General features: G+C 37.2%; 1 protein-coding gene across 1 annotated transcript; it reads right to left on the bottom strand.

Moving 5' to 3' along the window:
• Positions 1-2012: 2012 nt before the first annotated feature.
• On the bottom strand, positions 2013-2642 carry LOC111885827 (uncharacterized). Its single transcript, XM_023882061.2, has one exon. The coding sequence runs from the start codon at positions 2640-2642 to the stop codon at positions 2013-2015; it is 630 nt and encodes a 209-aa protein (XP_023737829.2).
• Positions 2643-14874: the final 12232 nt, after the last annotated feature.

Genomic DNA, 14874 nt, shown 5'->3' with positions numbered 1-14874 from the left:
TAGTTTCGGCCTTTCAAGAGCTTAGTACCTCAAGTGTGATGCCTCAAGTGGTTCACAAACACCATGAACAAATGAGGACTTTGAGTGAGAGGTTAAGCACCACCAAAGTCGGTTATGATCCTCTTAGAATGCATTAGGTCAACCGATTTTGGCTAAGGGGTGACATTTATATAGTGTAGGATTCCAAGGGTCATGGGTAAACCCTAATCCATACACTTGAGTTATGATCCATATCTCATGTGGGCTAACTCTTATGGATACTTACATAAATTTAGCCCATCATGGATCAATAGCCCAAACAATATAGATATGTCACTGATTTACATAATCGATCATTGTTAATTTAATTAGTCTCTTTTGATCACTAAATCAATTCCAAATTAATTCTTGATCAATACTAATTAAATATTATGATTTCTTAATTAATATATTATACTTGTAATATATTAATAAATCATAAATAACCTCTTTCTTAAATATTCATCCTATATGATTGTTCTGGTGAAGGTAACCCAAATGGACCATGCTACTCTCGGGTCGAGTACATACCAATTATAGTTATGGGTTTAGACACCTAATCCAATAGGATGTTGAGGAGATGGATATCCATGTGAAGAGCTTCAACCCAATAAGTGGGTGGAAGGTGAGCATAAAAAAGAAGCGTACGAATGACATTGTTAATGGTGTGTGACATGCCTTCACATTTTTCATTTTGTTAGGATGTATAAGGACAAGATAAACGAATGTGAATACCGTTAGTGGTACAAAAAAATTTTGAATTCCAAATTATCATATTCTCCACCATTGTCACATTGAAATGATTGGACATCACTCTTGAATTGCATTTGAACATATGAACGAAAGTTAAGAAATTTAAAGAACACCTCAGATTTAGTGTGTAAATGATAAACCCACAAAAAATGACTGAAATAACCAAGTAGAAGTAGATAAAGGAAAAGGTAGGCGAATATGTTTGCCTAGCTGACATAAGTTATTGTTTATATGACTCAAACAAGAAATAAAATTATTGGAAACAAGGTGTTTAAAAACTTGATGTCCCGGGTGACCCAATCGTTGATGTCAAAGCGAAGGATAAATGGAAGTGAGAGCTTGCGGAAGAGTGGAGGTGACGGGATAGAGGTCACCCGTACTGTTAAATTTGAGTTAGTTTGTTTCGCGTGGTAATTCTTAACAGAAAAACCAAAAGCGTCAAATTCAATTCTACATTTATTATCAGGAGTAAAAAGACAAACATAAATTAAATTTTTTTATGATATTTGGTGTGTTGAGAGTGTTTTTGAGAGTGAGAGTACGATATGGGTTTGAGTTAGGAAGAATGGAACGATTGATATTTTGAATAGGAATTTTAGAACCATCACCAACTAATACATATGAGGGTGAAATGTGTTTGTCACTAATAGAGTTGAGTATAACTTTGTTTGAGTGCATATTAGATGTGATAGCCGAATCCATGTACCATCCAGTAGAGTTAGGATCACTTAGTTGCATAGTGTTAAAAATTTGAGGCAACGATGTAGTTTGATCCGTATTGGATCCCGAAAACCAAGTCCATGAGGGTGAGATGGGCTGCTGATGAGTGGTATTAAAAACCGCCTGAGGGGTGGTTACTAATCAGTGTGGAGCGAAGGTGAAATCTGGACCGAGAACCGATGGGCAGGCACTAGAGTCGGAAAGGGAAGGAGGCCCGGTCATGCAGCAGGGGCTGCTGAACGTTGTTGATGCTGTTGTGATGTTGTGGTCGGCAAAGGGTATCACCTGAAAGCCAAACCATGGGGGGCATTAGGCTGATGTCAAGAGAAGGAAAAATTATTTCTACGATCTCCTCGATTATTAGATCGTCTGACACCACGATGATTGCGCCCTCAGCTGCGTCCGCCACGAGAATTGTTATTGCTACAAAATTGACGAGAGTGTTGATTAGTATTTGAGTTTTCAGCAGCATGAACAGTGGGAGAAGAAGAGTTGTCAAGATGTGTACCCGATATAGATCTCTATTGAAGTTGATTCATAGCTTTCTCTTCAAGCGCAAGTATTGAACGAGTTTCCAAGAAAGTAAGGAACGAAGTGCGATGACGGAGGATACTTGCAATATGATCTAAATGAGAATGGAGACCATTGATGGTATAACTTACCAGATTCTTTTCAGGGACGGGAGCTTCATTTTTCTCGAGCAATTCAGCAAGGTTCTTGATTCTGGAGCAGTAGGCGTTAACAGAGGTATCTCGTTGAGAGATATTGTGCAATTCTTGATCCAATTGCATGTCTCGAGTATCCTTGTTGTCATGAAACAGATTTTCCAGAGCACTCCATAGATCAACAGCAGTTTGATTCTTCTTGTGTATAGTCTGGGTCAAGGATTGAGTCATAGTACCAAAAATCCACATCTTGACAAGAGAATCAACACGAGTCCATTCCTTTTTGTCAGATCTGTCCGCAGCTTTGTCATCTGGTTGGCTGAGATGATCGTTAACTCCAAAAGTGACACATTGGGTTTCAAATACGTCATGCCATGCATCATAGTTCATACGTTCCAGATCAAGAGTGAATGGAATGTATGCCTTGATGTTTGTTATACTGTATGGCTTATCAGAAGAAGAAGACACCATATTTGATGTCACCATGATAACATGGAAGAAAAAGAAAAAAAAAACAAAATGAGTGAAGGATCAGTCGACAGAACATAAGAGGTCGACGATTAGGATTGAGAATAAGGGTTTTTAGGGTTTTATCTATGATATCATGTAATCATAATATTTTCCCATAACCCTTCTCTCATTCATTAAATAGTATATAAACTGTAAAACAATACATGAGGACACATATTACACGAATGGGCCTAAACAACTAAAGAGCCTAAACAACAAGAATAAGACTAACAATAAAGTCCACTAACACATAAAACAAAAAAATACGTTTAACAACAATAATGTTAGTTCATCTATCGTTTTTATGAAACCTTAGATAAGTTCGAGAAATTATAACAAACACTTCGAGTTCATAGAGAAAATCAATAAAGCGCAAACCAAAATAAAAATAGAATAAATATGGAGTACTATAATTGAAATTGAGCTATTACGATTGATTCATCAACACTGATCATATTTGAATCTAGGTATCCTATGCTATTCCTGGCCTCGTATGCTTGTCCAACGGTCACTAATCCATCCCCGATTATAAGAACATGAATGGAGCAAAGATGGTGGTATGATGGTGAAAGACTGCACGTAAATAGAGAGCGGTGGGAAAGTGGCGACATTGTTTCTTTGGTGTGGTTATGTGGCTGCTAGTTTTATGGAGATAGGTTATGTCAATTGAGGGATTTTAATTTAGTTTATTTTTTATGTAATTAAAATTAGTTTAAAATGATAAAAGAAATCCAAATGGGTATAAAAGTCAATTTTCAGGCATAAATGACCAACCACACAAGATTTAGACACCACAAGAACCTTCCATGTAACGAAAGAAAAAGTCAGAGATGAAAGTTAAGAATTTGAGAAACTACATGAACCATTTATGTAGCTTTGTCTATGTTTCTAGATATATTTTTATTTTATTTTTATGAGCCATACTCAATCTAATCAAAATTGATTCCTTTCAAATCAATTCAAACCCTATAAAAGAGTCAACTCAGTAGTATGACTCGATTGGAGTGTTACTTAGTCAAATATCGTAAGTCCTTGCTTGAATTTGTATTGACTTGAGTAAACTCATGAAAATTTGTCCTTATGATTTTCCTTTAAGTGAAAAATGTATGAGATTTTATATACCGGATATAGTTTTGGGGGTAAATAGGGAGAGAGAGTGAAGATGAAAAGATTTGGGAGTTTTTGGTTGGGTCCAAGGTTTTGAAAACCGGACCGGAGACCGAACCGGTCGTCTTACTGGTTCGATGGTTCAGGTGGTCCAACCGGTCGGACCAGTCTCAAAAACCGGAAAAACCGGATGATGTCATACTTATATTTAATTATATAAAAAATACAAAAAATAAATAAAAATAAATATTTTTTAAAATTTCCGGTTTTGACCGGTTTTACCGGTTCAACCGGACCGGTTTTTACCGGTTCGACCGGTTTTTACCGGTTTTCACTGGTTCAAACGATTACCGGTTTTTTGGCCTCTAAGAACCGGATCCGGGACCGGTTCCCGGTTGAACCGGTCGAACCGGCCGGTCCGGTCCGGTTTTCAAAACATGGGTTGGGTCAGAGGGGAGGTATCTAATAATAATGATGAGATGAAGCGTCATTTAAGAAAAGTCTTGCAGTTGATACCAAGTGGCCACTTTGTAAGTAGTTTTAACAAATTTCTTCTCTCCAACATCTCACCATTAAACCCTAACCTTGACCATTTTAACGGTGAACTCAACATCTTCCATACTTGGTCTGACCCTATCTTGGGTGTACACTAGGGTTAGAACAATAAAAACTACATTGCGCCATGGTCCCCTTGTTTGATCACTCGTACCCCATGGTTAGCCTTTTATGATTGTACTCCCATACTTAGTGATAAGCTAAGGGTTTCGTGCATTGATTCCTCGGTTTCCAAGGATATAACAATGAAAAGTTAGAAAGTAAATCACAAGTGGGAAGAATGCGATTATATAGCTAACATCTACTTCACTTTCTCTGAATAAGCATCGATCCGCTGTTCATGGAGGATTTGAGATGGTTTTGGCTCAAGGGTGTAGCTCTTGACTTTATTAAACTTTTAGGATACCTCTGCAAATATCAATTGATTTATCTCCGGTATAGCTTCAAATTTTTATCATGAATAAGCGTCTACTAGAGAACACAATAAGAAATTACTAAAATTAAATATTTAATGACAAGAAATTACCAATATTGATATTTATTGGCCTATTTAAATTCTACTAATGGTAAGAATGAGTCGCCTACTCTGAGGGGTATCCGTGGTTTCAGAACTTACTAATCTTTTTTCTTGTGTTTTTTTGTGCGGTTCAATCACTGTTGCTTTGTAATTCATATCACATATAATAGTTGGAATAATTATTTATTTCTTTGTCAATCATTAGTTTATAATAGTTTTGAGAAGAGCTAATGTTATCATATTTGAATTCATTTTACTATGTGTCTTAGGTTTTAAACATCACATGTGATGGATGCTCTTTGATTGTTCATAATTTTTTTAGGTATGCAATACATGAGGTTCATGTTGTTAACTACAGTTATTTTGCATGTTAATATATCGCTAGCAATTAATAATTTCTTACACATTGATTTTTAACATAAAATTAGTTATAAATTTATTTGTATAAAGGGGAATGTAACACTGCATTTCAGGTTTTTCCCTTTTAGGACCTTCATTGTAAATTATTTCATTTTGGTCCCTAGCCGAGTACGTTGGGCGTACTCTATAAGTACGCTGGTTGTACTGTCTTGAAGGGTTAGACGCGGAGGCACCTACGTATGTTGTGATGGGTTTGAGCCATAAGAACATTCCTATGTGCACATGGAAACCCTAATGCTTGGATCTAGGTTTCTCTAATGAACATGCTTTTCATCCAAGACTTGCAAACCCTAGATCTGCGATATACAATTCGAAATTGACATGATAAAGTCGATCTAGATGATTACCTTTTCTTGAAAGCTTGAATCTTGTTATCCTTGGAGCTTAGAGTCACAAGTGTCACTCCTCTAATGGCTTACAAAAACCAAGAAGCAAGAGGATGATTTGGAGAGAGGTTGTGGGCACAAATTCGGCTCTAGGAACTCCTTAGGGTTGATGGTAGCCGATTTCTATAGTTCCTGGGTTCTTTAAATACTTGAGCTGCTAGGGTTACAGCCTGAAACCCTAATTGGATTACTTAGGGCTTAAGCAGTCCAAGGATCCTTCTAGATTAAGGCTTGGACGAATTCAAGGAGTCCATACACCTTAATTTCATCCACCCTATGATCCATAAAGATCCACAGCTTAAAACCAACTATCACACAATTGACAGTTCCAATCCCCTTTATTTAATTAATCTCTTTTAGCCACATAATTAATTCTTAATTAATTCTTGTCTAATATTAATTAATCTATATGATTTCTCCTTTAATATATTAATCATATAATATATTAATAATTCATAATAACCTCTTTATTTATAAATCATCCTATCATGTTGCTATGGTGAAGGCAACCCAAAAGGACCATGCACAACCGGGTCAAGTACTTATCAAATATAGTTACGGGCTTAGCCACTAATCCAACAGTCTTCCACTTGGATAAGTCTAGTACCTATAAGTATAAACATAGTCCGATTAACAATCGTAGCTCTCAAAGACGCTGTTGAACACTGATCTTATCAATATCCTGTCCTTTAGATAAGGGATCGAATGATCCTCTATTCTAGATATCGTGCGGACAATCACATGGAACAAGGTCATACTTATTGTCCACCAGTTTGTTTCTAGATCTCAGATTCATTTGACATAGAACTTAATTGAACACATTAATTCAGTCCTGACCGGGCCTGACACATAAGTCAAACTAAATCATCGAGGGGCCCTGATATCGCTCTTACCCTCTTAGGATAAAAGGAACATATAAAATTCGACTTATATGCATTTACTATTCACTAATTAAATCATACACAACAATGCGTTTTATGACATCAAGTTACTGATGCGTTTTCGCATTATCAATGCACAACCAATCAGCAAACAATAAACCATATATCTAGGTTTTAAGACCACATGATATTATCATCTTGCGATCACTCGTGATAAATTCCATGAAGTGATTCCAGCAAGCGTGGGTTTATTCCAATGCTCAAAACTTGTTCATAAGCACTCATGAACGTTGTAGCAAACCTTTGATATGTCTAATAACTTTCAGACAATCTACACACCTATTCATGACAGGTTTCATTCATACCTACTTCCAACATATGAACGACTGTGGACCATTCGAATAATTCGAATATTCTTAAATAACTCAATTATTCAGGAAGTCAAAACATGCAAAGTGAAACAATAGTTAAACAATTAACATAAGACAATAACTTTACTTATAAATAATACTCCTTTATTTAATCATCAAATGTCAATTACATTTATCTATTACACGTTTCTAAAATATCTAATCTAAACTAATATCTTCCTTCAGCCCAATGCTCCTAGCGTGCTGCAAGTGCTTAACCCTACTCAGTCCCCTCGTAAGCGGATCTACTAGGTTATCCTCTGACGATACCATCTTAACTACGAGGAGTCCTTCTTCTACCCGATGTCGAATAAAGTGATATTTTCTGTCGATATGTCGAGATCTACCATGATCCCTCAGTTCCTTGGTCAAGGCAACTACTCCTTCATTAGCACAGAAAATTTCCATGGGCTCCTGTATGGCTGGCACAACTCCAAGGTCTCCAATGAAATTCGTCAGCTATATTGCCTCTTTTGATGTTTCGCTCGCTGCAATGTGCTTTGATTCGTACGTTGAATCAGCTATGGTTTCTTGCTTGGAACTTTTCCAAGTCACTGCTCCTCCATTAAGGGTAAAGACCCAACCGGACTGCGAACGGTAGTTGTCCCTGTCAGTCTGAAAACTGGCATCACTATACCCTCGCACTTTTAAGTCATCACTCCCACCGAGGACTAGAAACCATTCCTTGGTCCTCCGAAGGTACTTAAGAATATTCTTGACTACGGTCCAATGTGCTTTTCCAGGTTTCCCTTGATATCTGCTAACCATGCTCAAAGCAAAGGCCACATCAGGGCGAGTACAAGTCATAGCATACATGATTGAGCCAACTGCAGAAGCGTAAGGTACTCGACTCATCTCTGCTTTCTCGGCTTCAGTACTCGGACTTTGAGTCTTACTCAACTTGGCATTACTTTGGATTGGTAACTCCCCTTTCTTGGAATTCTCCATACTAAAACATTTTAGTACCTTGTCCAAGTAAGTATTCTGACTAAGTCCTATTAATCTTTTACTCCAATTTCTCACTATCCTTATTCCCATAATATATGCAGCTTCTTTGAGGTCCTTCATAGCGAAGCACTTCCCGAGCCAGGATTTAACTTCCTGCAGTGTCGAGATGTCGTTTCCTATGAGCAGTATGTCATCGACATACAATACGAGGAAGCTCACTATACTCCCACTGGCTTTGAAATATACACATGATTCATCTTCACTTCACAGAAACCCAAACTCTTTGACTTTCTCGTCGAAACAAAGATTCCATCTGTGAGACGCTTGCTTAAGTCCATAAATGGACTTCTCAAGCTTACACACTATATTGGGATGCTTCGCATTGACAAAACCCTCTGGCTGATCCATGTAAACATCCTCAGCCAACTTCCCATTAAGGAAAGCGGTTTTGACATCCATCTGCCATATTTCATAATCATGAAATGCAGCAATGGCCAACATCACCCTAATAGACTTTATTTTCGCAACTGGTGAGAAGGTCTCATCATAGTCAACTCCGGGAGTTTGAGTAAAGCCCTTCGCAACCAATCGCGCCTTATACGTGTACACATTCCCATCCATGTCGGTATTCTTCTTGAAGATCCATTTGCCCCCGACCGTCTTACGTCCGGGCACATGATCAACCAAATTCCAAACTTGGTTGTCATACATGGATTGAATCTCGCTGTCCATCGCCTCTTTCCATTTTGCAGACTCTGGGCCTGCCATGGCTTCCTTATAATTGTTAGGTTCGTCTAGATTTATTAGTGTACTATCACTAATATACATGTCCCCTTCTATAGTAATATGAAAACCATATAACTGGGGTTGAACTCTAACTCTTTTGGAACGTCTAAGAGGTAAGGACTCGTCAATCGGCTCAACCGGAGTTTCCTCTTCGGGTTGAGTGCTAGCGTTAGAGGTTCCTTCATTACTCGACTCTTGAATCTCTTCAAGATCGATTTGTCTCCTACTGTCCCCTTGGCTTATGAGTTTTCGCTCTCGGTGGTGGGCGTCGAGACCACCAAATAAAAAAAACCTCAATACGATGGCATACAAAAATGAATTGTAATAGCGGTAAAAGGGATCGAATCCACAGGGATTGGTTCGAATCAAATCTATGCATTCAGTTCTCCGAAATAAAAATATACAATGATATGGGGGTTTTCAAATGTTAAATGCGATAAAAAAAACTATTTTATAAAAATAACAAAAATGGAAAAATACAAAATCTATAATATAAAACGTTCCAATATCGGGATAAATCACAAGTTCAATTAGTTGACTAATCATCATAATTTTGTGGTGCAATAAGTTTAATGGATACTAATTTCGCTATAGCAATCTAAGAAGCTTGAGATCACCTAGGCTTTTCTTAATTAATACAATGGTTAGAGAAGCTCATAACACATTTTCTTAGTTAAAGTCATAATTTCCATGAAGCATATAATTAATGAAAATTAACTAGCATTAAGATTTAAAAGTCACCAAATCCAAGATGAGTCAAAATGCTTTCACTACCATGTTGGAGAAAATATTTTCATGATTGTGTGAAAGAAAAACAATCACAAAAACCATTTGTTGCTTGTTAATTTGAAGATCTATTACGTAATCAAGAAATTAACCAACTAATTAAACATTCACATATCTAAACTCATGATTAAAGACATATGAACATCAATAGATGTTTCACTAGAAAATATTTCATAGCATGCCATCAAAACCATATAAAACTATTCCTAATCAATTAATTGTTCCATAGATTCACCCAATATTGAAAATAAAAACTAACACATAATAATAATAACAATAAAAATGATAGAAATTATACCAATACCGATTACGAAACGAAGATGACAAAGCTTCTTGAAATCGTCACTTCTTGTTGCTCCAAAAACTTCATCCATAATCCAAGTATTAATACAAAAATTAACCTAATCTAATTACAAAGATAAAGGAATCACAAGACAATAAAATCAATGATAAAGATATCAATGATAATAGTGTTTAGTTTCCAAAAATAAAGAAAGAAGAATCCAAGGGAGAAAAACCCCAAGAAGAGGCGTCGCCCACTTCTTTTCTTCTGCCGATGAAAAAATGAAGATGCCCTACTGTTTTTGTGCCCTTGATTTGCTGCGTTTCCAAGTTACACAATAAGCCATAGTGGGCTCAACTAAATGAAACATGGGCTGCTGGATTAAATCTCAAAATGGGCTGCCATATAAATTAATTGGGCTATTTAAATGGGTTGCTGGACAGCCTTCTGTACTGTTGTTCGTCAGACCAAAAACCCGACCAAAACATGTCTGAATCAGCTCATTTTTTGTGAGATTGAAGATCAACGAGTTATGAAGACTCCTGTAAATTTTCAGCTCAATCGGACATCGTTTGCCCCTCCGTCTGATCGCTTGAAGAAAGCCGCGCAAAGCTGTCAAAATCCGAAAAATTAATTTATATCGCTTTGTTTTTCTTTTCGCTCTCGGATTTTGCTATGAGATTTCAATCGTGGCTGCAAGGCATTCAATGTGGCTTTAACAATGCTCCAAAATACCACCTTGCTCGTACAAATCTGCACAAAAATTGCTTAAACGAGTAAAAATATTCAAAACAATAAATCTAACGATTTAATGCAAAAAGAATATTAAAAATGCTAAAAGTAAAAGAAAACGATTGCTAAAATATATACAAAAAATCAAGCTATCACTTGGAAAACCCCTCTCCTCACAACGAAGACAACATTCTCACGCGGTCCATAGAAGAGATATCCAAAGGATTTCTGCGGGTAATCGATGAAAATATATCGCTCACTACAAGGTTCGAGCTTGTCGTTAGTCTCTCGTCTTACGAAAGCCTCGCAACCCCAAACCTTGATATGTGCCAACGAGGGATCTTTCCCTGTCCACATCTCGTGAGGTGTTTTGGCAACCTTCTTCATAGGGACTAAGTTAAGGATATGGGCGACAGTGGCTAAGGCATACCCCCAAAATGAGATAGGTAGTGAAGCACGACTCATCATGGAACGAACCATGTCTAACAAGGTTCGATTATGCCTCTTAGCTATACCATTCAATTGTGATGTCCTTGGTGGCATTAATTGCGAAACTATTCCTCATTCCTTGAGGTAGTCGTGGAATTCAAGACTTAGGTACTCTCCTCCCTGATTGGATCGAAGCATCTTGATTTTCCTGCCCAATTGATTCTCCACTTCTTGTTTAAACTCCTTGAACTTTTCAAAGGTTTCTGACTTGTACTTGATTAAGTAGATATACCTATATTTGCTATAGTCGTCGGTGAAAGTCACATAGAAGCGGTTCACATACCTTGTGGTGGATCTAAAGGGCCCATACACATCGGTGTAAACAAGACTCACACACGTCATCGTCCCTAAGGTCGAATGACTCCAACACTCCATCCTTTTAGAGTTGGGCTATGTGTTTCTTGTTGACATGTCCAAGACGACAATGCCACAAGCATGCTTTATCCATACTATTGGAAGAATCGATACATAACACATCATTTCCTAGATTATCTACAACCATCACAGTTTCATAAATTCCATTACAAGGTAATGCCTCGAAATATAAAACACCATTTAGATGAGCATAAATAGAACCTTTCTCATTATCAAATGAATATCTAAATCCTTGTCTAAACAAACCATGAAATGAAATGATGTTTCTTGCCATATCTGGCGGATAGCAACAATTATTTAAATCTAATCCTAATCTATTATTAAGCGCTAGAGAATACACTCCAATCTTGGTGACATGCGACGATCTTCTATTCCCCATGATTAGATTTATCCTTCCATGCTCCACATCCCTATTTCTTCTTAGTCCCTATAAATCAGAACATATGTCAAAACCACATCCTGTATCAAGAACCCAAGAAATAGCATGTGATTAGATTAAATCGTGTAAATACCTGCGAAATATGGCCTGATATTCCCATCCTTGATGGCTTGTAGATATTCCGGGCAACTTCTCTTCTAATGCCCTATCTTGTGGCAGTGGTGGCACTCTTCCTCCTTCGGGTTAGAGTTGGGCTTAGCAGAACCAACTTTGGTTCCACTAGAAGAGGTACCATCATCGGATTTTCCTTTGTGGTGGCTCTTTGAAGGAGCCTTCCTCTTCTTTCCCCTCCCTTGACCAATTACCAAGACAGGTGCAACAGTGCGAGTGGGAGTCGATGCAACAGACTTGTCCTTGAGATTGCTCTCAGTAGTCCTTAACAAGCCTTGAAGCTTGCTCAAGGTGACCTCTTCCTTATTCTTGTGGTAGGTCATGCGGAATTGGTTGTAGCAGGGAGGCAAGGAGTGAAGGATAATGTCAATTGCTAGCTCTTCATCAAAGTTAACATTTAACTTGAGCAGGCGATCAATATATCTCTTTATCTTTTGCAGATGAGCGGTAAGGGAATCTCCATTACCCATTTTGGCAGTGATCATCGAAGTGATGATCTCATACCTTTCTCGCCTCGCACTTTGGTGGTACCGGTCCACCAAGTCTTGATGCATCTCGTAGGGATAGTAGTCCTCGTAGGACTTTTGTAGTTCAGCAGTCATAGTCGCTAGCATGATGTAATGGACTTTCGTGGAATCACGTTCATGGGCCTCAAAGGCAGCTATTTCTTCGGGAGTAGCAGCGTTGATGTTCACCTCCTTCAGCTCCTTATCGAGGACATACTCTTTGTCCTCGTAACGAGTGACCATTCGGATGTTACGGATCCAATCATTTAAATTGGACCCGTCAAAGATCACTCTCCAACACAAATTCATGAGTGAGAACGAGCCGGAGGAGTTCGAGCCGGAAGCATTGTTGTTGACGTTCGACATCTGAAATAGAAAAGAACAAAGTTTGATTAGAAATGAATCCCCAATTAAACACCCAAAATGAGAAATTAGGGCTAGGATCCAACAACATTATTTACATATTAGAAAAGGGATACCGTAATCTAAAATGCAAATAATTTGAAGGTAAGTGAATAATGATTCACTAATTGTCCACCATGCAAAACAAAAAAAAAAGATTAAGTTATAAATGTATTGAAAACTCCTATATTCCTTTGAGATTCATTGAACTTTTCAATGGCATGTTTCAATCTCGATATGCCCCTCAAGTTTGTGACTGGGATGCCGAGGATCGCAAAGCGGGTGTGAATAACAATGCACATGTACATGGTGCCCTCATTGTTACAGTTACCCATTCGATGTGCTGGTTAACCACACACGCTCCATCGAACTATGACAAACAATGAGTCACCCTTTGCCACCTTTGCTTAGAAACCAATTAGTGTGCCGGTTAACCACACACGCTCCACTAACTTCATTGCAAGGGTACAAAGTGTAATTTCATGGAATTGCATCAATTGACTTTGCGTAAAGTAACTAAGACTGGGAATTTTGTGAAAACGTTTAGTTACTTTAATTATTCATAATACTTATGAATGAGAAAGGGTTGCCCTATCCTATCCGTTCGGCTAACGACCCTCCACCAATCAAGGAAGCGGTGGGTGAGAGTGGACACCCATTAAATGGCCATTTTATAGGCTATAACCTTATACCCTCTTATAGATTGGCTTCGTGAATGAGGCATACTAACGGTAAGACTAGCATATATATATATATATATATATATATATATATATATATATATATATATATATATATATATATATATATATATATATCAATCTTATAATATTATAAAGTGTAAGGTTGAATTTTAAACTTGTAAAATTCTAGGGTTTGAAATTTAAATAGTTCAAATTAAACATTTTAATCAGAAATTTTAAATTTCAAAACTTGAGGACAAGTTTTGAACTTTTTCAAAACACAAAGATCAAATAGCAAATAATTTTCAATTAAGCATTTAATTTAATAATTATCTAAATTTGACATAGTCAATATTACTTGCAAGATAATTCAACTATTAATTTAAATAATCAAGTATTATCAAATAAAGAAATTATTATTTAAACAATTCGTAATTATCTTTTGTTTTGATGAGGATATTGATAAAAAGGTAATAAAATTCGGATTTTATTAGACTAAAACAATTTAGGTAATTATCCTTAAGCAAAACAGCAAGAAATCCCGAAATTCCCTCTATCTGACGCTCTGACTCGCCGATTCCCCTTATGGACTCGTCGAGTTCATCCTACTCATCGATTCCACAATGGGACTCGCCGAGTTCATCAGTTAGAGAGCAAGAAAAAACGATTTTTAAGCAAGAATCAAAGCACAAAGCATCAAATTCAAGAGAAACCAATCAAGGCTCTGATACCACTGATGGGTTTAAGCCATAAGAACATTCCTATGTGCACATGCATACCCTAATGCTTGGATCTAGGTTTCTCTAATGAACATGCTTTTCATCCAATACTTGCAAACCCTATATCTATGATATACAATTCAAAATTGACATGATAAAGTAGATCTAGATGATTACCTTTTTCTTGAAAGCTTGAATCTTGTTATCCTTGGAGCTGAGAGTCACAAGTGTCACTCCTCTAATCGCTTGCATACACCAAGAAGCAAGAGTATGATTTGGAGAGAGGTTGCGGGCACAAAATCGGCTCTAGGAACTCCTTAGGGTTTATGGTAGCCGATTTTTGTAGACCCTGGGTTCTTTAAATACTTGGGCTGCTAGGGTTACAACCTGAAACCCTAATTCGATTATTTCGGCCTTAAGCAGTCCAAGGATCCTTCTAGATTAAGGATTAGACGAAATCAAGGAGTCCATACACCTTAATTTCCTCCACCCTATGATCCATATGGATCCACAGCCCAAAACCAACAATCACACAATTGACAGTTCCAATCCCCTTTAGTTAATTAATCTCTTTGAGCCACATAATTAATTCTTAATTAATTCTTGTCTAATAGTAATTAAACTATACGATTTCTCCTTTAATATATTAATCATATAATATATTAATAAATCA

The sequence above is a fragment of the Lactuca sativa genome, chromosome 3 (assembly GCF_002870075.4).
Source record: "Lactuca sativa cultivar Salinas chromosome 3, Lsat_Salinas_v11, whole genome shotgun sequence".
Taxonomy (NCBI): domain Eukaryota; kingdom Viridiplantae; phylum Streptophyta; class Magnoliopsida; order Asterales; family Asteraceae; genus Lactuca; species Lactuca sativa.
This window is presented reverse-complemented; position numbering and strand designations above follow the sequence as displayed.